Genomic DNA, 26,676 nt, shown 5'->3' with positions numbered 1-26,676 from the left:
TTACCTCAGACCAAAGATATGTGATTGTTCATAACTGAATAAGGAATGAATTTTAGCTTCTGAATTCAAAATTATAAGCCTGTCAATGATATCCTGCCAAAGGAAGACAAATGTAAAAAACTCATGTATGATTCTATATTAAATAGTAGTTTCATAGGGGTATTCACTATAAAATGAAACCTATTACTAAAACGCACATTGAAATTATTTCTGTAAGAAGAGCTGCCTTCCACCATGAAAGTCAATGGCAAAAAGAAAACCATACAGGTTAGGGAGAAAAAAAAAAATCCAGTTAAAAAAAAAAATCACTAAACACACAAAAAGATCCTAGCATATCAAGCATCCTAGTTCTTACTTAGTATTAAACCACAACAAAAATGTTAAACTGGTTTTTGTATGTTTGAAACTGGTTTTTGTATGTTTTGTATGTTTGTATACATCTATTTTAATGAAAAGAACAGCAAACCCTTTAGTATAATACCCTTTCTAACACTGATTAGTACTACATGCTTCAAAACACTGCTATTTATTCTCAGTGTAGCAAGGCTCGGCTTGGGTGTCGAGGCTTACATTTTTCATCCTACAGCATCTCATGTAATAGACAACGACCTGTGGCTGCTTCCTACTACTTCCACAAATCCAACCCAATTATCTTCCCCTCTGGTTCACTGCATATTCAAACTGCTTCTGCAGAAATAATTTCATTAAAAGACTAAGAAATGCATAAAAACATTCACTGATGTTATCATCTCAGAGACAGACTGCTGTGCTATGGTCAGAAGAAACAAACTACAAAGTCCTAATAGGCTTTATCTAATCTGGATTAAATCCAAACTTTTATTTTCTCCAAGTTTAAGTATAGTCTCAGAGACAGCAGAGAGAGTTATTATTCAACTGATTAGATCAATGAGTCATTTCAACATGATATGAGAGAAAAGGATCCATACTTTCATGAAACAACCAAAGCTCTGGTTTTCAGCAGAGAGAAAAGTAAACACCACAAGTAAAACTCCCAGTAGTAGAAAAAAAATCTAGAACTTGTCAAAATAAACTGTCTTCATAAAATGCACTCTTATTTAAAACACAGCGAAAACATTTTTTCCCTATTAGATTTTTTTGGGCAGTACGGGAGAGGGCTGTGAAGAATGCACTTTTTCCACACAGTATGTTCACAATAAAATTCACGATAAAACAATTCAACTCGGACCTGAAGGCTGTTCATAAAATCCATAATGCAAGCAATTGATTTGTTTGGGATTTAAGGCTTTTTAGATGTTTGCACATATAAAAAGTTAAATGCCAAAGGATATTTCTCTAGCAACAACCTCCTTCTCTCATCTATACATCAAAGCTTGGAGCCTGCAAAAGAGTAGAAAGAGTAGGCATAGAGAGAGGACTACTGAGAAAGCAGACCAAGCTCTGATTTGGGATAATAGGAGGGAAGATAATGAACAAGGTCCAACACAAGGTCCAGTCAGAAAAATCTGCAGATAGATATGCACTGCTCAACTACAGAGCATAGCTTAAATATTACAGGTAGAATGTCATCTACTTTAAATACCTAAGACACACCATCTAAATATAAGATTCTCCATAATCACTGCCAAAAAAAAAAAAAAAAGTTTCACCTGCTTTAACATGTCTTTCAAAGCTACAGATCTGGAGGGTACCTTCCAAGCTAGACTCCCTTGCATATGTGTACTGTAGAACCTCTCAAAGGAAGAGTGGAGGCAGGCAGAAGGACCCTGATTCATCTGCTTCATTTTCTAAAATATTTTTATATGGCAAACAGAGTAAAAAAAAATCTGGCATGTATTAAGAAAAAATCTCCTAAGGCACAAAATAAAAACCTGATTAGTCAACAGTTAAAAGCAGTAAAAGCCCAACTGATAATCTGTTCAGTTAATGGTAATGGTGCAACTAGTTAGCCAAAAATACAAAGGAGGAAAACACGTTTAAATCCTGTGTATTTAAGAAATACAGGGCATACAGAGATGATTAAGTTCTGTGCATTATCAAATATAGTTCAACATAAATATTACAAGTCAGATTCTGTGGCAATGTGACATGATTCAGAAATATAGAAAAGCGAAGCACACAAAGCAATTAGGTCTTCTAACCAAATCTTCTAGCAGCACCAAAATTGCTTTTACTTTGCTTTCTAACCATGGTTACATCTGGTCAAATCTTTTATCTTTAGCTTCCTCAATCACTGCCCAAAAATGTGGCTATAACAAAACAAATGTCTGCTTAACCCCAGAAGTTTTCTGAGTACTGAGACTTATCCATTATATGTTAAATTAACGTTAGATGAACTATTTCCCTTCTGTTAACTACATAATCTTGGATGTCTAGTTTAGGCTTACAAAACCCACTGTTGCACAGTAGTTAAGTGAGATAAACCCCACCCAGAACATCTGTAACTGGTTCAGGGAACTTTGAACAATTGTATCAGCATTTCTATTTCTGGAAACCTAGAGAATTCCATCAAAACGCTGAAGTGCCTCAGAAGCCAAAACAACATAGGCTTTCAAAAGTCACAAAAATCATTACTTAACATCTACCCCAATCTGAAAGCTCTCAAGTATGTATCACCTTCAACATACACCTATCTCCCCTGCTCCCAGTGCCTCAGAAAACTTGATGACTGAATAGAACTATCCATCAGTGGACACACTAACATTTAATGGACTGGAAAAACGAAATTTATCATCCCATTTCCTCCTGAAATCGTCAAAACAGTATTACAAAAAAGAACTACAAAAATCCCTTACAAACATAACATATACTATGATACACTCTGTCTAAACAACTTAAACTATCAGCAGTCCAGAGCTTGTGCTAAACACTTTAACACAACAGCAATTCAAAGTGCTAGCTCATTAGAAAAAAACCTGATTTTAACTGCCACTCAGTGTCACAGATTAAATTTGCCTGTGCTTTGTAGATGAGAAAAAAATCTAATGGACTGCAGCTGATTGAACTAATACAAAATAATACTAAATACAGAAATGGTAATACTATTTTTCTTAGGCCTGAAATATGCCTTAATCAGTAACTTTCCAATTAGTGATTTTTTCTGTGTGCGAATCATTTGTGCTATTAAGAAAGCCTGAGGTTTTTTGTTTGGGTTTTTTTTTAATTTTTCTTTAAATCCTCAGATTATGTGAGTGAGCAATATTATATAAAATACAAGTATAGATATTTTCCAGCATTTTCCAGCATGTAACTGCATGCACATACAGAGGTGTTTATGTATGTCACTTTCTTTTCCATGGAAAAACACAATTCTAACACATGCCAGGAAAGATGATCTCTAAATTAGGCATCAAATTTTGTATTATCCTTAGGATTTGAAAATGAAAATTTAGGTTAACATGAAGTGATATGTGCATATACTGCCCTCATGCTGTATATAATACAAAATGCAGAAAACTTCAAAATCTTTCAGTAAGAAGAAAAAACTTATTCTATTATTACAGTAACATTTTCTCAGGAAAAATGCGTTCACAGAAATGTTTCTTTTTCTTTCAAAATAAAAAATACACTTACAATAATATCTGTAGGTACTTCGCGGAGTGAATACATTGGTTTATTTGGTATATCTTGTTTACTCAGGAGCTCAAAAACTGCAGGGTAAGTGAGCAAGTTTATCAGAGACAGAAAAGACTAGAGAAAGAAAAAAAGGGGGGACAAAAGGGAATGTTAATCAGTTAAGTATAACCAAGTAAACGTTAACAATTGTATGCCATTTACTTTAAGTTTGTTCTTACCCTTCTTTGTAGGCTGAACTTGACATAGAGCTGCCCAAAATAACACTGGACACCCTGGCAAGCGTCTATATAATCTAAAAGGGCAGCAGTGTCTGTGAAATATGTATTATCTATCAAATTGTACAAGCCATTTTGAAAATTATAATATTTTCATTATCATAACTCTAAAATCTAGAGACACAGCATACTCTAAAACACGTCACTCTCCCTGATCTTACTACAGTAATCAGAGACATGAACTGATGGCCAGTATTTTAAGACTTTCACTTCTGTCATGATTGTTATTTATTATTTTACATTTAATGGATCCTTGGCATTGTGACCTGCCATGCAACACAAGAATCCTTTCAGTCATCATTTGACTAGTGTATTATATTAATTTTGCCCCACGTGCCAAGAAGCAGGTATAGTTAAAATAAAAATTTACAGAAAGACACGTATCATCATATCCGAAATACAGCACTGTTTCTTCCATCCCATACAGAAGATTAAGTAATTTCTCACCTTCTGACAGCTTTGGTCAATAGGGTCAACTGGAGTAGATTTGGGTTGGGTTATTCTCAAATCATCTTTTCCACACTCCAGAAGACCCCATAATTCAGTTACAAGTGCCTTTATAAAGCCTGAAACAGATTTTCGTTCTAATCATGAGAATGGCAAGAACACCAGAAAAACAATTTTCATATTAAAAAACATTTTACACGACAATTCTAACTCAGATTCTCAAAATTCTCTACATTGTGGACTAAAATTTCACAAGACAGACTGCCTGATGGTTACTCTCCCTGCTATTCTCAATCCTTTAGTCAAATCACCTTTCTACAGCGGCCCTCAATCCTTTAGTCAAACCACCTTTCTACAGCAGCCTGCTCATTTTCAATCTAAAATCTACAGCAACAGTTTGCAAAGACTATTATACTAGAGTAGGATGATATTTATGTATCTTCCATGTAAATGAGCTGCTGACCTTCTTTAACAAGTTATCTGCTACAGATCAAGGCTTAGCTAATATTGGCTCTGTGGTTTTAAAAATACAGATTTACTATAACTCATTAATAAATGAAAACATACCACAATGAAAAGTTAAGGACTAAAAACAATTTTTTAAGAGAAGCACTATAGCTGAATTTAAAATGTTAAATATTAAAATAGAAGAGGAAAGATAGCCATCTAACTCTGAAATCTCCAAATGCAAGTTACAGGCTTAATACAAACTTCACATACATTACACAACCTCCTCTCAGGTTTGAAAAATTAATGCTGATTATTTTTGGTCTACCATTTGTCTTTGATGTCAAGGGCCACTAGAAGCAACTTGGCTGACAATCTTAAACAGGACAGACGGGTTACTCCTCAAGTAGATCTGCTCCCTGCTTTCTGAAAGATCCCAGAGGCATAAATAATAAGCAACTAACAATCAGTTTCCTCGACTGGCAGAATTTGCCTGCCTTTCTGACAGTCTTCCAGTCAGGTAATTTTTATTACACACCAGCCACTTCTAGATACCCAGAGAGAATATTTGTAACTTTGGTACCTCATGGACTTCCTTAGCAACTTAAGATGGTAGCTTTACTTTATTGATAAGATTCCAGTTTTAACATAATGACTACCTAGACCACTGGGTGGCATGGCGACCGTTGAGTTATCTGAGAAGAAACCCGAAGGGAGTTTGTGGTATGGGTTGACATACAAGAAGAATCGTCAATTCGGACAATCACAATTCCATCTCACTATTGTGGAAGAGCGCCAATGACATTCAGGCCTTTGCAGTTTCTCACTCTTTGAGCAGTTAGTAACCATGAAAAAGTACATACAAATTACAGAAATCAACAGTTATTAATTCTGATCTGTAGATCAACAAGAAGCACTTGCAAATTGTTAGCAACTTATTTTTTAACAGATATAAATATCTTCGTGCACATACAGGAAATTTCTGGAAACCCAAACCAATGAAGTAAAGATTTTGCATAATGTAAGAAAAAAAAGAAAAACAACCCTGCATCAAGATAAGTGAATGACTTAAAAGTTGGAAAAAATAAATTTCCATCAAGAAGAAATCAACAGACATTTAAGCAGTCTTTGCTAATGCTCCGTAATTATTCCACTCAGTTGATCTTTTTTAACATCTTTCTCACCGACTTTTTCTAATATGCAACACTACAGCATGTAACTATTCATAATAACGTAATTCTTCAATTTACCTGAACTCTGTAGAGCTACTGCACCTTTTGGTGTTGTTGCCATTTGTGTAACAATCACTCTATTACCAAACTCTTCATACTCATTTGTCTGTTAGTAGAAAATATAAAAGTACAGTGTTAGTTATTCAGAGGGCATGAAATCCTCAAACGATCTCTTAAATATTGATCTTTCCTACACTTGTTTACAGAATTTAATCCACTGTATGGTTAAACTTGAACAGTTCATAGATATTATCCTCTACAGACTTACGAGGGTCAGAATCCAAACCAAACATCTTTATCAAGTATGCTACCAAAATTTAAATGCAGAATACTATGGTTGACACATGCAACATCAGCAAAGAATAAAAATGTTAGTATTATAATTTTTTTGCACACATTCAGTAGGACGTCTGTAACATTATGTTTTTTCTCCTGAAATAAATATTATCTGATTTTTGGTTACATTTCAAGTATTGTTTATCTAGATTTCAACACCACCTACCAACTTGTTCTAGAAAAATTTGCACTTAGAAGAAAAAAAGAAAAAATATTTTGCTTAGCATTTCAAACTTTACAGTAAAAAGTCAGAAAAACTAAATATATGCCTGACATTCTGAAGATGAGTAACATCCAACAAACAAATCAGTGTGGCACCAATATCAAAGATGATAAGCTACATTTTAAATTCATTTTTGCAAAAAATTAAGTGACAAAATGGTTTCTGGATTTATTTCCTTATTATTTTCTTTCTTCTTTATTTTATTAAAATCATTAAAAGAAAGAAAAACTGTACAGACTCTGTAACGCTTACCTGGAGTTTTTTTGATAAACTGCTGAACATAAAGTTCACACAGTCATTCATGGCACCTGTACTATGAAGCAGAAATAGTCCTTTGGGTGTGGCAGAAAAATTTAGCAAGGCATCTAACAAAGTCTCTTCCCATAACAAACTGCAAGAGTAACAAAATAATAATTAAAAAAGATATGTAAAAAAGCATGGGAAAAAAGAAAAACTACAATTTCTAACTTTGAAAAACAACGACACTTCATTCACTGGACTCTATGTTTACTCTGTATGTTTAAAAAAAAGCATTTGGGAAAGTTATAATATGTATTAGACTGTATTTTGCACAAACATTCAAATTCATCCTGGCAAAACTAAGGTTAGGTAGGAACACAGAACAGAAAGATGATGTAATGGGGAACCCAAAAGACCCATGCCATCCTTAAATGTACTTATGACTTACTACCTGACTCTAGACAACTCTTCTAAGGTATTGATGTGGCAGTTACAAATTGGCAAAGCAGGCACAGAATTTCTCACCAATGTAAAAACACTATGAGGAACTAATAAAAACTCACGTTTGAGGAGATAGAGTCCTGCTAGAAATTAGTACGGAATTATGAAAATAAGGTGCTATATATACACAAACAGCTTCATGTACTAACAGCAGTAAATGGAAAATATTTTCTACAGGCATGGCAGGAAGAACAGCAATTGCAAGAATAAAGTATGATGATACCCTCTGCCCTACAAAATATGCGATGTCCTAAAAAGTGAAAAGTGAAGAAATTACATCACCTCTGACTAGGTACCATCCCTGCAGGTATCACTAGACTCTTGCGATTCCGATTCTCTAAAAGCATTTGTTTACTTGATTCTCATCTCTAGTTCTCATTCACCATTTTTGACTCCTATCACCAGCAAGCAGCATGCAGCTTTTCTCATAGCAGTCAACCATTACCCCAAACTTTAATCACTTCTCCTGCAGAATCTCTGCCATGTCATGTTCAGAAACAAAAATTTCACCCAGAAATATATCAGCATGTCTTGTTCCATAGTTAAATGAAAAATCTAGATGCTAGGAGGAAATTGTAGCTTGTGTCAATGGTAGTGATTAGTGACAGCCTCCTCAGTCAGCGCTCTGCATCCCTAGATTTCTTTTTACCACTAGATTTGAATTACTATAACCAATTCACATGCCACCACTACAGACTAGAGTAATAACTGTTGAGGTATCTTTGCAAATTATACATGAAATCTGTGGTAAAGTATAAACAAGAATCTACTTAATTAACTAGGTTCTACACAAACACCAACATCACCCTGAATTTTCAGGCTCACAAGTATTTGTGTATTTCTCATCTTAATGCACACAAACATCTATAAAGGGACATTCAGTTTTAGTATAAAAGGAAGGATGCCTTTCCCTTAATATGTATCAGGCTTTCAGCCAGAATGCTGCCAATCTTGCTACATAATATTTTGAAGGTGTAGACACCATTTAGCAAAACAGCATTTTAAATTAACACCACATCAAAGCCATAAGATAAACTCTGACAGCTATTTTGTTTTATGCTTTCTAATTCACATTTTCCTCAAACCAATTTTTGTAGTCAGAGAGAATCAACTCTAAGTCAGTTTTACATAGATTAGACGCAACTCCGTAAGCCAACAAAGTCCTGAAAGGTCAAAAACAATTTTGTAACTCTACTGAGACCTATGCTAGGATGACTTCACTCCCTCTACCTACCCCTATGCTTTTGGCAAAAAACCACAGGGTTATAAGATGCCTCAACTGTGGATAAATTAGCAGTGTGTGTTCATACTTGTGCATGTGCATAAATTAGGGATCAACTTACATGTTTTTTGACTCTAGACTTATTGATGAAGTCGAATCTCCACCACTTACAGGAGTGGGTACTCTTTCTGAAAGCAAACTTGTCTGTGAAATAAAAAAATAAATAAATACCTCCTTACTGTTTTATTTATACCATTTTTAAACTCCAGATCTTGGTCATTCTCTTGTTATATATTAAAAAAGTAACAATGATCAGGTTGTAGTCTAGCCTTTGGCACAGAAAACAGTATTCCGCTACATTTTTTATTCCAGAAAAGCTTATTTTTTATTTTTTCCTTGGATATAAACCATTTTAAAGCTAGTACATTTTTAAAATTTTTATTAAAATTCTTAAAATAAAAAACTCTTTTAGCAAACCATTTTTGCTACACTATAAACGGTAGAGTATTTTATAAACTGCAGATGTATTAAAATAGAACAATGACAGAAAATAATGTAAACAGTAATCAAGATGGCAGAGTTGAAAATGTGACTTTCCTGTACTAACTTGTCGAGTCCTGAAGTCCTGAATATGTAAATTCCACTTCAGTCTCAATTCGACCTCCAAAGTGATGTGAAGAAATGGCATTTTGTCAGTTAAACGTTTCATGATTTTTTTTAAATTCAACACATTCAGCCTACTTATCTTGTATGTGTCAAAACAATTTATCTGAATGATGTTTTATACCATAATAAAAATTTTTAATGTGCAAAGAAGTCTTTTGTGCATGTGCAAATGCTGTGGTGCTTTAGAGAAAATAACTGGAAATGCCCATCAAAAGCATGTAACAGTCTGCCTGTGATAAACATTAAATAGAGTAACAGGTTAGTTCAAATAAGACTGACTAGTTACACAACAGGAAAGCACAAAAAGACAGACAGATTGTTGAGTCATGTAAGTTACAGCATGATTCTAGTGAACTAAACTCCTTAATTCAATAAAATCCTAAAGTTCTCAATGCAAGGAAGAACATAAGTTTCAAAACCAACATTCTTTGATGAGAAATAGAGTTTACTGTGATATAATTATGACTGTAAGTAATAATATATTTTATTTTCAATCAAAATGTATGCTTTCATGATAATATACATATATAAAAGCAGTGAGAAATCCACACAAGCTGGTGATTTAAGTCCCTCTTCTATTCATGTTCTATCTTTCTGATATTTTCTGCCTCAGTTTACATTGTGACTGTATTTTTAAAATTTCTAATCATAATAAAAGCATACGGCATTTGACAGAAGAATAGCTTTTTTTTTTCCCTTGCATTCAATCTCTCTCCCGCTTCCTCACCTCCAAAAAGAATCTTTAGTTTTTTAGCCAATTTTTTCTTCCAGCTTGGTCTGATCCTTCTCTAAGAAAATATTTTACAATCACTGGGGGAAAAAAGAGATGATTCCATGTGAAACAACACAGCTAAATTTTGGTTTTCCACTAGGAGTCCTAATACCTATAGTTTAAATATGCTTTCAGTTTAGCTGGAAGCCAAAGTTGAAGCTTTGTATGCTACCCTTACTTAAATGCTGCCGATGTTATTTTAATGATTCAAACATTTGTTTGAATTTTACTTCACTGTGAACTTTCTGAAAACTGGTCTTGCAGCATCTGCTGTCATTTTTCCATCTTAACTAAATTTTTATAGTAATAGATAAGAATTTTCACACTGCATATGGCTATCAGAACAATGAAAATACAAAAGTTTAGTGAATAAAGCAAAGATCCATATACCTTGTTCAACTTTATAACAGAAAGCAGAATATGCAGAACTGTTGGACCCAAGTTCTTTCATGCAGAAAAAGCATTAGACTAGCAATGAAACTGAAGTTGAAGTACAGACTCTACACTTCGTAAGATATCCAAGCACACAGGTAAGACAAAAACTCCTGCCTGGCACTTCTCATTATGTTCTCTTGAGAATATTTCAATGGCATCTAACTGTCTAAGTCAAATATTTGGAATCTCCTTTTTTTCTCCGTATCTCCCACCAAAACTAACTAGTTTAACCTAAAAATTACTAAGACCACATCTCAGGAGTTTTTCCTTTCAAAATATCCCAAACCAAGAGTGAAGGCCAGATCTGTGGTGGACACTGGCTATCATGACATCAGGTGACCTCCAGCATCAAGGACAATGTTTAGAAAGGAGTTGATCTATGAATGATAGGTCTATCGATGCATTTTGAGAGTTCCTGGTTTAATCTTAAGGTGCAGAAGTCTCAAACTAAGTTTCTGCTAGGTTCACATACAGAAGGAAAATTTGAAAAGTAGAACTTCATTTTTAGAACAATTCCAAGCATTATCTCACTACTTAAATATAAGCAACCTAAAGCAAAGAACAACTATTACATAAGCTGAACCTCTGACAGTAAGATTTTTTCCGATCTTCCCAATCCAAAACAAGATTTACCTTTTTCCAGGCCTCTCCGATAGATTCATGCAAGCCGTAAGGAATTAGCATCTGCAAGCCTTCGCAAGTTCTGTACATCTGACGACATACAAAAATGAAAGCTCCTTTAACAACTGGCAAAATCTCGGATCCGGATAAAAGAGAAATGTCGTCATGAAGAAGTTTCTTTGTAAACTGAACAATTACATGAACAGCTGTAGGACTAGAAATAAAATAACACTTTTAAAATGTTGTTTTGTAGTCATCAATAAGCCTTGAAACAAATCCTCTGACTAAACTTATTTAAATTCTTCTAGGGGAAAAGAAACTATGAAAAGAAACTATGACCCACTATGGAGGGGCCAACTATATTACAACTTGTAACACCAGTCAGAAGAAAAGAAATGTACAGCAAGTGATTTTACTTTGGCTATAGGTCTACATAAAGCAAAAATGCACCCATTTCTTCCATCCAGCCCACATAGACATGAACTACACAGACTGTGTGTTGTATAGGAGTCCAGTTGGGAAGAGTAACGAGACAATCATTTTAGCTTCTGCTTAATCAGTGTTAAGGATATCACTACAAGGCAAAATTTGTCCTTGTTCTTCCTTTTTCCTACCTGAGATTGACTTCTGAAGTCTTCTAGGCTTGCAATGCCTAGAATACTAAAATACTATCTTTTACTTCCAACCCCCCTTAAAAACATATGCAACTTCTGAGATTCCTCCACTTAGAAGACATACATTCCATACATTTCCATGACCTGCAGCTTAGATATTTTTAAAGGCTAGTCTCAACTTTACTGCCCTGTTTCAAGTTTTAGCATCAGCTAACAATATACTACCCACAGGATCACACAGATCCTAAGTTCGGTACAGCGTTACGAATGTCAGCTTCTGATACAAGATCTGTCTCTACTAGATGTATTGAAAAGCGAATGCTACATTAAATCTATTCTTTCAATAAATTAGGTTGATTTTTAATATTTATTCTAAAAACAAACAAACAAAAAACAGAGAAGAGAGGCCACTATAAATATAATGGAACTACATTCAGAGAAAGGAAAGCTCTCACATGAATAACAAAAACAAGTAAACCATGGAAATCTCCCTTAATAAAAGTATTTCTTTAAATTGTCATTTCACCTGGTTATACACATAAATGTCTCCCTAATACATTCTCTAAAACACTTGCTACTTTACTTGATAATCAGGTATTTTACTCCAAACATAAAACAAAACATATCACGTTATAGATAAATGAAAAAAGAGAAAATGAGTCTCATAAGACTAATGTAATTCATTAAAGTACTCACTAATGCTATTCATTAATGCACTCTTACCTATCGTCTTTGACAGTTTTTTCATTTTCTCCATAAAGAAGAAGAGAAAGACCATCTTCTACAGCAGCAATCCTTGCCAAAATATCAGCTACATCAATTAAAGTGGTTTCAAGACAATTTATACACACCTATTTGGAAAAAAGAAAAAAAAAAGTTTTCGATTCAATGTTTTTGTGAAAGCTGTTTATTCAAGTCTGGCTTATGTATGCAGAACCTGAAGGTCACCTTTCTGATGATTGCTTAATGGCTTAAACAAAATAAGTAAATGGCCTATGTTCAAATGCCATCACATAGAAATCTTCATCACAAATGGCAATATTGTCACTTTTAATGATTATGGCAGAAGTTCACTGACTGCACAGATATAGAGAAAACACATTTCTAAACTCCTTTTTCTCTTTTCCCACCATGAATGTGGAAAGGCTCTTGACATGCCATCTAGGGGTATAAGACCAATACCTGAATCAAGGTAGGAAACTAAGAAACACACTAACTCCTTCATTGCTGCATATGCATTGGCAACTCTTTGGCTAGAAATGGAATTCTAGTTCCTAAGATGATCTTCTGTGTCTACCTCACTTTTAGGCTGCGATAGGCCCTTTGGAATCATGAGGATTCCCCACTGGAGCAAAGCAAGAGTCATCTGCCAATGCCTTATTCACTTCAGAGCACTGTATAGGCACAACTAGGCTGTAATGAAGCAGAGTTGAATATTTAACACTGGGATTTAAACTGTTCGGTCTGGTACCATCACTAATGAATGTACTACCCGAACTAATGCTAAATTGGCCATTGCTCATTAATAAGTGAAGGCAATATTCCAACAGTAGACAAGCAGAACATGGGTGCTCCATGAAGAACCTGTCAAGGAACAGCAAGGGCAGGATACTCTGCAAGGGATGAGAAGCCAGGAACTGAGTGTGATAACAAGGCAGGCAGAGGCAGTGGCTTGCCATCAGATGGGTGGGCAGTCCCACCATACCCAAGTAAGATGAGCAGTGATAGTAACTATGTTCACCCAACAGTCCAGATCCCCTCCATAGTGATGAGGGAGGTCCAGGGTTAAGCCGGGAAGCCGAGTCAGTGAGTCAGGGACAGCTCCAGATGCAGTAACCAGGGTCAGACACAGCCCAGTGACCACCATGCAACTGGATCTATAGTGACAAAGTAGGTCAGAGACAAAGCAAGCGAAGAAGTCATGTCTGTGACTGATCAATGGGACACTAGGCTTCCATGCTGCTACAAGTACAGGCAGGGAATAAGGACAAGAATCTCAGCTTAAAAAACACTCCTGAGTCGAAGGTGGAGTGAGTCTACACTGAGGCTTATTAGCAGAGTCATCGCTGGGGGGGATCTCTGCTGAGGCTTCCTAGCAGAGCTTTCTCAAACAGCTCTCTTCAAGGCTGGACATCCACACTATTACCTATGCTGGCCCTGAGCCCAGGCTGCAAGCCCAGGGGAGGGGAGATGTGCCGAGGGTCCGACAGTAGACAGCAGCTGTAATTCTGCAGGACTTACGCAGTGTCCTAAAGGTGCTCACCAAAACTCTGTTCCTGTCCACATGCCTTAATAATTTGGTCATGAGACAATCAGATCAGAATGTACCTTCTCACTCAGGACTGAGAAACACTCCAAATTCCTAGGAATTATACACAAATGTACTTACAGAGAAGAAGGACAGTTTTCAAAGTGAGAAATCCTCTTTGGTAGCTTCCCCCTACCCACAACCACGACAATAGAGTGGAGTCAACAGTGAGATGAGCTAGGGGGGATTACTGTTCCCAGTAATAGTTGTTAAATATCTAGTATGTCAGAATGGGGAATAAAGCACCACTCTCCTGAAGTTGAAGTCCACTGCTTAAGTCTTTTCCTCTCTTCTGTTATTCATAAAGGACAGCTTGGACTCAGAAGAGAAATTATTTTTAAAATGCTATGCAGCCAGCTCCTGCTTCTTCTCTTACAGGTAGTTCTATATTTTATATAGTGCACAGAGGAAAAATAAATAGTCTTCCTACTTCAAAATCTAGGGAATTTACTATTAATGCCGGTGGTCAAAGTAACCCAAGAGAAAAATACCATTTCGACTTTGTTTTCTTAGTTAAAATTTTCAGTGATATAGAGGATTAAAATCTCTCTGACCTTTTATCTGGGTTAGTGAGTATCATTGTTCAGGATTCTAAGAAAGGAACATACTGTGTTGTCGCTGTTTCTTTAAGAGTGTTATTATTTTGCTTTCTCTGTGCAACACCAAAAAAATCCCAAAAACATGGTACTTTGTTTATTTAAAATGCAACTGCAATGTTCTGCACCAGCTATACTTCAGCAGCAACTCAGAGGATACAGAGCCCAAAAGGTCAATACTGCTGCCCACAAACTGATTCTTCTGACAACTCCTGCTTATAGCCACCGAGTTTTTACTCCCCTCTCTACTACAAATTCACAATACTACTCTGCTTAAAAGGCAGAGTAGTATTGTGTAGGCTTGTGCTTATCTGAGTGAATTCAGAGCTCAAACGTAAAGTAACTGCATTGTTTGCTCATTAGGCCCACTGTACAACCAAGGAGCAGCTCCAGTGCTACCCATCCCGCAACCCCAGCTGAAGAAAGAGATGTGTGCGTGGCCATAGCCTTCCTTTTGAGATAGGCATGGTCCAGTATTTAGAGTCCAGCATTAGGATTCCTGGGTGTCTAAGAAGAGCCAATGGTTTGGCTGGCAAAAACAGTTCAAATCCTTGTAAAAGAGGAAGAGGGTCACTCTGACATAGTCTACCTTTTCTAGCTATTGATTTGCCAGATGCAATACAGAACAATTTGCACCTTTGTTAGAACAAATATGACATATTCCAGATTCGCAACACATAACCAACCTACTACAGCTACTGTGCATTAAATATTCCTGAACATGACCCATTTTTTTTTAAACAGACCAGTTACTAAGTCAGGAGGGCTTACAATTTGTTAAGAGTTCAGCTACCTACGAGAGACAGCTGAGCATGGCAGAAACAAAAAAAAAGAAAGGGAAGAACTCCTAAGCCTTGAGATAATTTCTTTTTTAACTACAAATATATAATAAAGAAGAGAGACAGTTGTATATGCTTTAGAATACCAAGTGACCACAGAGATTGCCTGGGGGATTACACAGGCCTCCATCACAGTAAATCAATGAAGTATTGCCTTAGTACTGTTTTTAAATTTGTCTATCAGTGTTCAAGGCATATGCAGGCTCAGTCATTTTTTTGTACCTGAAAAAATTTGCACTAAATTTTTGCAATGTACATTAAAAACAAGACAACTTAAAGTGTTAATCTTGCAAAAGCATCCATAGAGTGCCTTAAAATAAAATGTTTAAGTAATGCTACTGTAGTCAGTACAGATAGCCACAAAAGAGCTAAATTATTGACATAATCCAGTTTTTGCAAGACTATGGTTTTAAGCGTTACAAAAATACATACTTTAAAATATTCACTTGGAAACTGATTGTTTATACTTTTGAAAGAGCATTAGAGTATTTTTGTATAGGTAAAAATATTTTTAGGAATTAATATGAAAAGTCTCTTCTGAAAAATAAACAAAATGCACTGAAAAAATAATCAGAAGGATACTGACAAAATTCAACTTTAAGAACCTAGATGAGGTACTTAAGTTAGGAACCCAGACTGCCTTTGCAAGCATGAGTCTCAGGAAGTAAATTCAAAACTTCTCAGCCATTAATTTCTTTCAAAGTCTTTTTATGTAAGACAGCTCAGGCTCCTCCATGGGCATTTCAGACCCTCAGCCTCTGTGTCTTGAGACTTACAGTCACCTAGATCAATTAAATCCTCTCAGTCAAAATAAAAACAATAGGACAGGCTGAAACTATAACTAGATTTTCAAGTACCTAGAGGCAGATAATGTTTCCCAAGATTTTTACAATTCTTATAGAAATGTTTAAAAAAACTAAACCAAACCAAAAAAACCCACAAGCTCTTCCTTTTACCAATTCAGAAAATAATAATTTTCCATGAAGAATTACATATTTTACTTATACTAATTACTGAGAACACTTAACTTCAAGTTGCCAGCTGAACTTAAAAAGGAATAAAAGTAAATTGCCTTTAAATAGCAGGTAGAACAAATAAGCATCCAAGAAATATCCAAAAGACACACAAAAATGTTGGAAGGAAAAAAAAAAAAAGCGATGTGATTTTCCCAAGGAAACGATCTTACTACAGCACAATTTTTGCTACTATTCACAAGAGTTCAAGAAAACCAAGTTTGCCAGACCAATCACAATGACAGCCTACGCTATTTAAGGCATACTATAATAGCTAATGTAGAAAATACTACAGAAGTTACCATGAGCCTAAATAAATCTTCTACATAGAAAACACAGAAAAATGATAATATTCTATAGATTTAAAAATTATTACTACAAACCTCTGTGCCACTCAGTAAACTTTGAATAGGATGAAGCAGGGCATCTATCACTGCATCCGTATATAAACATTCAGCAGCACATCCTGTTTGATCACAAAAAACTTGCAGAATGTCCATAACAAGACTTGCTGGAGAATAACTGTCTGGTGAACACAAGATGTATCTGTTTATATTTTAACTTACAAGCATATCTATATGGCTTACGTAGATGCTTCTGCATTATAATTTTGTTAAGCACTGATTTAACACAGTTAGAGGGAAGAAGGAAAGGTAAGGGAGGAAAGGAAGAGAACAATCTGCACAAATAACAGACCCAAATTAAAAACTGCAGAAGTTGTTACCACATGTCTCATTATAATTATGTGTATTAGCATATATTAAAAACAAACATTTACCTGTATGCGCTGCGAAAGCTGTCTTTGGGTAACTTGGAGAGTAATAAATAAGCTGAGTAAATAATACCAATAGATCGGTTATGGATATACTATCTATTAAAAAAAAAAGAGGAAAGTACTCTGCAAATTAAAGTGCAACTTCAATTTTACAAATAAAATGGATTTTGTAAATATATGTGATCACTGCTTTGCTTTATTGAGGAAATCAACATATGTACAACTGATAAAGCAAAGGACATGCATGTCACTGGGAGTCTACCAAGGTATTTCATGATCAGCTTGTAAGGCTTGATCTTGCTCCCAATTTAGCCAATTGCAATTTTACCATGTCTTCCATTGAAACAAATGGCAGCCAAAGTTTGAGAATGCTGAATATACACAGCTGTAGAAAAATGCATTGCTTTGCTATTAGATTAAGTGGAACAGCTGGAAAAGAGAGAAGCTCTCAAACAACTCTTCCTCAGGTCTGAAACAAAAACAACAAATGTAGCTAAATGCAAGTTGGGAACTATTGCTCCAAGTTTAATGTAATTATGTTAATAAATCAGACAATTTGTGAGGAAAGGGTTGCTATCTATGAAGCTGAGAAGGACACTATTAAGAAGACAGATGGTGAGATTGTTACTTTTGTAGGGGAGAGAAAAAAGCAACCATCACCAATGGATCACTGCTTGAATGGTGTTATACAGATAATCCATAAATGACAAAAGCACTCGATTAGAAGATGTTTCTTCCTCACAACTGCTGTACATTGGATCTATTAAGTCCTGATCCTCAAACCACAGGGACAAAATACCTTCAAAAGACAAGTCTCAGTAATGTTTTGAATTCTACACTGAATTAATAAAGATATTAATGTAATGGAACACTACAATTTTTCTCACACAGTTGCATTTGCCAACCCTGCACAATGTATCACCATATGCACGTTTCCAAGCGCTTTTCCATCTCGTATCTTCTGTCCTTGTTAACACCTCTGTTCCACAGGTACTGACCTTTTCCTCTACCATTGTTTTACTTCAATTATATTAATTATATTAATAGGTTAAGCTCAGAGCAATCATTTTCAATTTGCAATTAGCTTGAAATACTGATTTTGTTTCACACCTGAAAAACAGTTTTGGTCCCTGGACATGTCCCTCTTCCAACCAATTATATCAATTGGTTTGACAAAAGATATTACTCATACCTAGAAAGACTGAATCACTTACACACTAATCCAACTCTCCTCCTATGAAATTAATATATTAAACGTAAGGATAAAAGTGATCTATTCAACCACATCCATCATAGATTAAAAAACTGTGTTGATGCTCAAAATTACCTACACCGGGTTTTAAGAAAGGTTTCCAGGCACAGAATTGCTCACAGAGTATTGTCCTATAATGTCCACAATATTGCAGGGGAAATATAGATCAAGTATGGATAAAGTGTTGCTCAGCAGGTTCCATTTTCCTCAGCCCTCCCCTTACCTTTTTTATTTTTCAGCTGTACTGGAAAGAGATTTCGGCCTTGCTTATAGATCAACAATCTTCCTAAAAGGCACAGCGAATGAACAAAATAGACGTACTGCAATTCTGGTCCAGTGTAAGAAAAGTTCTGCGTATCACCTTTAACAATAAAACCAAAAAATCAGAACTTGACTCTTTTAGTTTACTCTACAGTACCTAGCTACTACCTGCAATGTATGTGGATCATTTTGTATATAAAGACAGACAGACAGCTTAAGTAACTAACTATTAGTGTCCTCTCAAAAGATAGACATACAATATTTTGGGAAGAAAAAGAACAGATAGAATGTCTTCCTCTTGAGGTAGCATGCTCAAAGACCTAGAGAATGTGGATGTATGTGCATATAATGCAAGACATGCAAAGATACTCACTACAATGCTGCTGGGAGAAGCCATTAACTCTGGAATTTTTATTAACTGCTGCCTTGCAAAATTCAAAATAATCAAGACATTGCTGGACAGCTGCATTAATCTGTGGAAAAAAGCACAACATAATAAAATACCTGGTATTTCACAACGAAGTAATTCTCTCTTGTATCCAAGTACTGTCCTTTAACCAAAGAACCTAAATATCCACTTCACTGCAATGACCTCATGTTTCAGCACTTTGGATGGGTTAACCAACAGGAGGCAAAATTTTACACGGCTATTAAAATACATTGCTATTATTATTACATTATCACACTACCAGCTCTGTAAGACAATCTATGAAAAAGAGTACAGAGAACATGCAAGTATTTTGAGAAGTTAATGGCAATCTGTGAGTGCCATATTGTCATTACTAAGGAAGATTTTCATTTTCCATACGTGAAAAACTTTGTCTTGAGTACACTTACTAAACTCTACGTTTGGTTGTTGGGTGCTGTCAGCAGTATTACTGTTCTTTGCAGAAGTGTTGTATCATTATCATAGTATTATCATCTAATCAATGTATATAAAAGTTTAATAAAAATTATCAGCATGGATTTAGAAATTAATCACAAACATAGCATATGAATAAAGAAGTACATTTAGATTTATTACAGTCTGGAGCTGCTAAGATTTATTCACAAGTGTAAGTAAAATATACAGACATATGTAATAAAAAGAATACTTAATCGGATGTTTACTCTATGCTTATAAATTAGATTAGACTACCCTGCTCATGGACATCCTATTATAAACTTTTTGTTGCATGGAGCTTGCTTTATTCTATGCTCTGTTCTATGCATGCAGATTAACAACACAAACACGCCTTTTATAGTTGTCTGTATCCTTGTCTCCCATCTTAAGGTTTTATCAGTCACATATATTTTACATCATATTTCATTTGTATTACAAGATTTTACAAAACATAGCCAAAGTCCTGTCTGTATGAATGGATCTCACATCTATACTGGTCTTACTGATAACAATGAAACTACCATCCCAGTGAAGAGATCTGCCCATACAGAATATGTGATAGGATTAACACCTACATTACTAAAGTTTTCCCAGTTTGATTTATTTTGCTGATACTTTGAATCCTTAATGCTTCATATCACAACTTAAAGAACACAATGGTGGTTTTTTAGTCTCTTTGCATCCAAAATCCAAATTCAGCATAGAGTTTTTATGATTTTTTTCATGCATCATTTTCTATTTTTATACATTATCAGAAATAATTCTGAATATGAATGCAACATAAGGAATTAATAAATAGCAATCCTAATTAAACACCTGCTATAAAACATCCAAATTTCCCCTTACTCAGAGCTGGTCACATACCCTTCTCTGCATTTAATAATTATTCATTTAAGCAAAGAGAAATTTAAAAAAAAAAAAAAAAAAAATCAAAAAGGCTCATCTAGCTAAACAACATGGAACAGCTCTGACAAAAGGGAAAAAACGAAAAAAAATGCTCAAACTACAATGTGCAAAGCAAGAACAAGTTCCAAGTAAATCTGCTTTGGGAAATACTTACCAAAGATTTGTATTTCTTTTCCAAAAGCCTAAGTACCACTGCTCTGCTGTAATATGCATGCTAAAATGACAAAGAAGACCTAATGTCAACTTCAAACATAAAAGTGTTATTTTTTAATTAAAAAGTAGAAATTATCTCTGATTCCATTCTATTAGGGATACTGTGTACAGTACATAGTCAATGTATTGACCTCCAGCTTGTACAAACCAGTATTATACTCAACTGAGCCTTTTGTTTGCAGTACATTTAAGATGACAAAAAAAATCATGTCATTAGAAAAATGTGTAGCAGAACATGCAATAAACAGAAAAACAATAACTACACTGAAATGTTAGACTATGTGTTTTGACGTTGCCATGTAAATCCTAAATTATAAGTTTATACATGATAAGCTGCAAAAAAGCTCTAATGTCCACTGGAGGTTAGCAAGTTGTGTGCAGCATACATATATATAACCGTACTTTCATGCTCATCACTTCTTCCAGAAAAATATTTGCATCTTTTGATGGCTGTCAGTCAATTATGACAAAGGGACTGAAGTCCCAAAGCACAGTAAGTTCTCAGAAATTTTGTGAAAACTAGCAACTGAATAGAAATGGAGGGAGAAAGTAGCATTAAAGGGCAAAGGACATAAATGCCTAAAAAAACCCCAGACTTCCTTAATTACAGTACTCGTTATAGATTGTTATCAGGTCACAATACGTCTGTGATAATAATAGCCATAAACCAAACTTTTCAAAATACATGTCAGACATGAACAAGTTACACATTGTTGGGTTGGGTTTTTTTTTTTCCTTACCGTCCACTTTTTAAACCATACTGCTTTGATATCTAGCAGAGCCAAGAAGTAAACTGGACTCAAAAAATCTGCAGAGGCAGGATGATTAGGCTCGTGTTTTACTGACAAAAGTGACAAGGTACTCTCCACTACTTCTTCCATGTACCTTACAATACAAATAGGAAAAAAAGAACAGAAAACAAAAATCATTTAAATCTTTCCACCAGTAATATTTAACAACAAATTTTTGGTAAAACCTCATTGTTCAGACAAATCATAAGTATCAACAACATTATCTTTATCTTTAGCTTGATCTTGTAAGGATATTAATTCTTTGTATTACCATGAATAAAACTAGTAACAACATACATGAGTATTCTCCTACATGATTACATTATATTTTATTACACTTGTTACTTTGTAAAACATCCAAATTATTTTTGTTAATAAGCATTAGAACACTTCAAAAGCTAAGTAAGCAGCTTTATATGACCCATGACTACTCCTATGCAACTTCCCTATTCCACTTTTCCCACCCTCTATTTATATTCCCTCCTTATCACTGACCAGTCATCTGTGCATCCTGTTATCAACCTTTTGCTAAAATTATATGCATCTAATTATATGTCAAAAATCATTAAATTAAGAAACAGTGACAGGTTTTTGAAGGTGACATACTTTTCTGGATGACGAATCCAGGAAGAGGGAGCTTCCTTTTGGTACTCATTTAAAAGTCGGACCTGAAAACATAATTATTAAAATTAAAAAATAAATAATGCATGATGTTTCAGTAATGACAAAAAAGGTATGGAAAGTTCATTTATACCTTTTTAAGTAAACGACTTATGTCTGCGTTAGATACATCCAGACCAGCTGAAATACGAAGAGAATATTCTCCAGAAAGAAAGTACAACTCCAAGTGTCTTGCTAAAACAGAAGGAAAAAATCACCTCACCTCCATGACAATAGTGGCAAAACAGACTGTATTATACAGCTTCATTATAAAAGTTAATTGATTTTCAGGAAGTATATGACTCATGAAGTCTTAAATGTAATTAAATGCACATACCTAAACTTGTATAGACTTCTCTCGTCATATTAAAGGGAGAAGAAGAAAAGGTTTTTGCATAGAACCTAAGAATTTTCTCCTAAGGGAGAAAAAGCAAGCAATGTATTAAATAGTCATGTAACTGTGTATTATTATTGCACGATAATCAATATGTAGTGGCATTATTCTTAAAATTACACATTGCTCAGATATCTCTACAGATGTGAAGCGAATTTTACAAAAATATACAGTTTGGGACCACAGAAACCTACAGTCTGTAAGAAATTTTACTCGAATACTTTGACTGACAGCACCAATGCAAAGGCTCACTGAGATACAAAGAAGCAGATGAGGGAATATTACTATACTTTTCCATTAACATTAATTTTTTTATGTTATTAAATGTACCAAAGACTTGTAACTAGCACTGTTTCAAAAGAAACTGTAGACCTTCTAAGCTGAAAGAGAAATGCATAACAGCAGCTGGGACAGCTTTCATATTTATTTGATAATCACTTTAAAATTCAAAGAAAAAGAAAAAGAAAAAAAGGCTTAATTGGCATAATAAATAATCTAAAAGCAGTTTAAGCAGCTGCCATTTTTTTCCTCATCAGTGCCTGTGTAATATTACTACGTATAATTTTCTCATCATCATGGAGCATATACCTGACCTAAATAGGAAATATTAACATGACATGTTTTACAGAAGAGTTTTGTCAACTTTTTTTATGTCTGTTTGCTGAAAGACATTGAAACTTCTTCATTCCCATTAAAAGATATGTAAATGAGTACTCCAGTCTCTAAAAGCCCTATTGAAATCCTGTTGTAATCTTTTAAATCAAGACCTACTGGAATCATACAGTTCTTTTACTTCAAAAAGAGTTTATCTGATAGATACACAAGTAATAAAATGTCTTGGGTCCCTGCTGGATGACTCATAATACATATGTAACTTCTTATTCCTCTTCAGTACTTTTTACTAAGGCTACACATCTGATAACTAAATACAGAACATTAGCTTACACTGAATGTTGCATCAGGATCTGAAAGAGACATCGTTAGATGCTTACGCAGATTTGGCCAACACTCAGAGTTCAGTATATCAGAGGGAGGGGCAAAGCACAGTGTCTGCAATGCTTCTTGGCGAACCTGAAGTGGTCAAAAAGATAAACACCACAAATCCGTTCACAGCAACCTCTCAAATACGTAATTTACAATACAATTTGGAGGAAGCAAGGGACAGGACCTAGCTGTAGAACAGATAAGGAATTCCAGAATACTTATCTTCTGCTATATTTTTATGGTGATTTAGACAAAACACTACATCACTGAGAAAAAAAAAACCAAGCATGTATTTGAAGAAGCCAAAAAAACATTTTATATAGGTTTTCAATACTGGATGCAAGGATTATGTTCTACTTTCTGCTTGTAATCAAGTATTTTTTTATCAGGGAACATAGGAAACTATCACCAAATACTACAAATGTGCCTAGCAGCTCTCTAAAAAGTCAGTAAGGGAAAGTGGAAACAGAGTCACTATGTTTTACTGCTGAATTTTCATCAGCATTATAACCTAAATAATTTCAAATAACTTTTTTTTTGTTCTATTTATAGACAACTGTAATCTCTAGTAATTTATTTCATATTACTGAAACAAACTGTAGGAAATTTTAACAATATTTAATAGTACCAGACTTTTTACCTGACTTTCCAAGAAAACTGGATGACAATGTTTATACCAGTTCGCATCTACCATGCCTTTTTCAACTGCCAGACACTCCCAGACAAATCTGAGACACCACTCTTAAAATCATGTTTCTCCAAGCTTCAAAAATATCAGCATCTGGTGCCGATTGGTGGGTAGAGACCCAAATTAGTACTGCCACTGACAGGAAGGCAAACCTAACTTGCACTTTGTATATTCCATCTGGCAGCAGCTTGTTGGCAAATCAGCAGGCATCTCTCTCTTCTGATAGGGGTAACTCAAAGGACAACACAGAAGTTACCGAGAAGGGCAAGGGGCACGTATACAGGAAAATAAGCTTCAGTAACTTTATTTCTGTGCTGGTTTTGGGTGGGATAGAGTTAATTTTCTTCATAGTAGCTAGTATGGGGCTACGTTTTGGATTTGTGCTGGAAACAGTGTTGATAACACAGAGATGTTTTCGATACTGCTGAGCAGTGCTTACACAGAGTCAAGGCCTTTTCTGCTTCTCACCCCACCCCACCAGCGAGGAGGCTGGGGGGGCACAAGAAGCTGGGAGGGGACACAGCCAGGACAGCTGACCCCAACTGACCAAAGGGATATTCCATACCATATGACGTCATGCTCAGCATATAAAGCTGGGGGAAGAAGGAGCAAGGGGGGGGACGTTCTGAGTGATGCCATTTGTCTTCCCGAGTAACCATTACGTGTGATGGAGCCCTGCTTTCCTGGAGATGGCTGAGCACCTGCCTGCCGATGGGAAGCAGTGAATGAATTCCTTGTTCTGCTTTGCTTGCGTGCACGGCTTTTGCTTTACTTATTAAACTGCCTTTATCTCAACCCACGAGTTTTCTCACTTTTACCCTTCCGATTCTCTCCCCCACCCCACGGTGAGGGGAGTAAGTGAGAGGCTGTGTGGGGCTTAGTTGCCAGCTGGGGTTAAATCACAGAACTTTTCAGAATTTCTCACAGAACAACTTTTTCCAAACTAAAAATGCCCATCTATAGCACATAAACTCCTAACCAAAAAAAACCCCGATACTTGCTGCAACACTAGCTTTTGAACCAGATGGTTATGGAACAATGAAATACTGCACTGCAGAGCAGTTGCTGCACTGAAGCCAAGATATATGAACAAAGACAAGATTCCACTTAGGTATATATGAACTCTTACGTACATAAAGTCTGTTTTCCAATATGCCATAAACTTTCCTTTGTATTAACATTTTATTTCTTCTTTGAAACTTACTTCCTTAGGCTGAATAGGGTCAAGCCTTTCTATAAGCAGCTGCAACTGTTCTTGACTCATGAACGTATAACTCTGTAACACACATTATAAAATGATCATTAGAATATTTTATTAAACTGAACAGCAGAAGATTAAAATCATCAGTCTTTCTGATATCTAACTTACTCTTAATAATTAGGACTTCAACATTTATACCATTTAACATTAAAGTCAACATTCTAAATGTTTTCTGCCTTTGCCCAAAGCTAAATTTACAGCAACAAAAGTCTCGTTACATATTTTGCTTTGCTTTACTTAAATGTTTCCTGTATCTTCATAAAATCCCTTATAATCATTCATTCATTCATTCAGTAATATAGCATAGTGCAGTAGTCTGGAAATGAACTGCATGTTACTTGGCTCCTAAAGTAAAATCACAGTAAGTTAGATGATGTATTGCTTTCACCAGTGTTTTACCTTTTTCTATGCAGTACTTGCATAGGTACTTCAGAGCATATGGGCATCGTATTCATTTCATCTAGCATATGCTGTCTAAAGGTTAGACAGCTAGTATAAGCTTAGTACTTCAGAGTGAAAGAAAGGTAATTAATTCGTTTTAAGATATATCAAAGATAGGAAGGATGAATCTTTTTCTAGGGCTGCTTCTGTCCAGGTCTCTGGTTGCAGGGAGTGCCTGAGCCTGTCGCTTGTACAGGAGGGCAGCAGGGACAACGCCTGTGTGCGCTGTGACCAGGTGGATGATCTGCTCAGCAGATGTGGCAGAGCTGAAGGAGGAGGTGGAGAGGTTAAGGAGTATCAGGGAGTGTGAGAGGGAGATAGATTGGTGGAGCCGCACCCTGCTGTCCCTGAGGCAAGGACGGCACATGGAGGCTCCACAAGAAGCGGAGGATCCCCTGCCCTCTTGCCACCAGGCAGAAGGAGGGGACCCAGGAGACGGGGCGGAATGGACACAGGTCCCTGCTCGGGGCACCAGGCGAATCCCCACCCGGCCTCCCTCACCTCAACCTTCCCAGTCGCCCTTACAGAACAGATACGGGGCTTTGGAGCTTGAGGGCCAGACAAACAAGGAGGCAGATGAAGGCCCATCCAGGGGTTGCTCAAGGCGAGTCAGTCAGCCCCACGCATTACAACTGCCTCTGCTAAGAAAAAAAGGAGGGTAATTGTCGTAGGTGATTCCCTTCTGAGGGGGACGGAGGGCCCAATATGCTGGCCAGACCCATCCCACAGGGAAGTCTGCTGCTTCCCTGAGGCCTGGGTTAGAGACATTACTAGAAAAATCCCTGGTCTGGTACAACCCTCCGATTACTACCCGCTCTTGGTTAT

General features: G+C 35.8%; 1 protein-coding gene across 1 annotated transcript; it reads right to left on the bottom strand.

Moving 5' to 3' along the window:
- Nucleotides 1-25,856, bottom strand: TBC1D32 (TBC1 domain family, member 32). The gene is made up of 20 exons (XM_009577757.1): nucleotides 25,827-25,856; nucleotides 25,354-25,425; nucleotides 23,423-23,548; nucleotides 22,421-22,499; nucleotides 22,178-22,278; nucleotides 22,030-22,091; nucleotides 21,373-21,517; nucleotides 20,574-20,633; nucleotides 19,004-19,103; nucleotides 18,593-18,730; nucleotides 17,121-17,213; nucleotides 16,726-16,868; nucleotides 12,310-12,437; nucleotides 10,985-11,186; nucleotides 8,600-8,682; nucleotides 6,768-6,906; nucleotides 5,975-6,062; nucleotides 4,278-4,396; nucleotides 3,553-3,669; nucleotides 1-93 (listed from the first exon to the last, which is right to left on the bottom strand). Exons 1-20 carry the CDS (start codon nucleotides 25,854-25,856, stop codon nucleotides 1-3), a joined length of 2,118 nt encoding a protein of 705 aa, XP_009576052.1.
- Nucleotides 25,857-26,676: the final 820 nt, after the last annotated feature.

The sequence above is a fragment of the Fulmarus glacialis genome, unplaced genomic scaffold (genome assembly GCF_000690835.1).
Source record: "Fulmarus glacialis isolate BGI_N327 unplaced genomic scaffold, ASM69083v1 scaffold2505, whole genome shotgun sequence".
In the NCBI taxonomy this organism is placed as follows: Eukaryota; Metazoa; Chordata; class Aves; order Procellariiformes; family Procellariidae; genus Fulmarus; species Fulmarus glacialis.
Note: the sequence above shows the minus strand (reverse complement) of the source record. Positions and strands in the feature narration are given on the sequence as shown.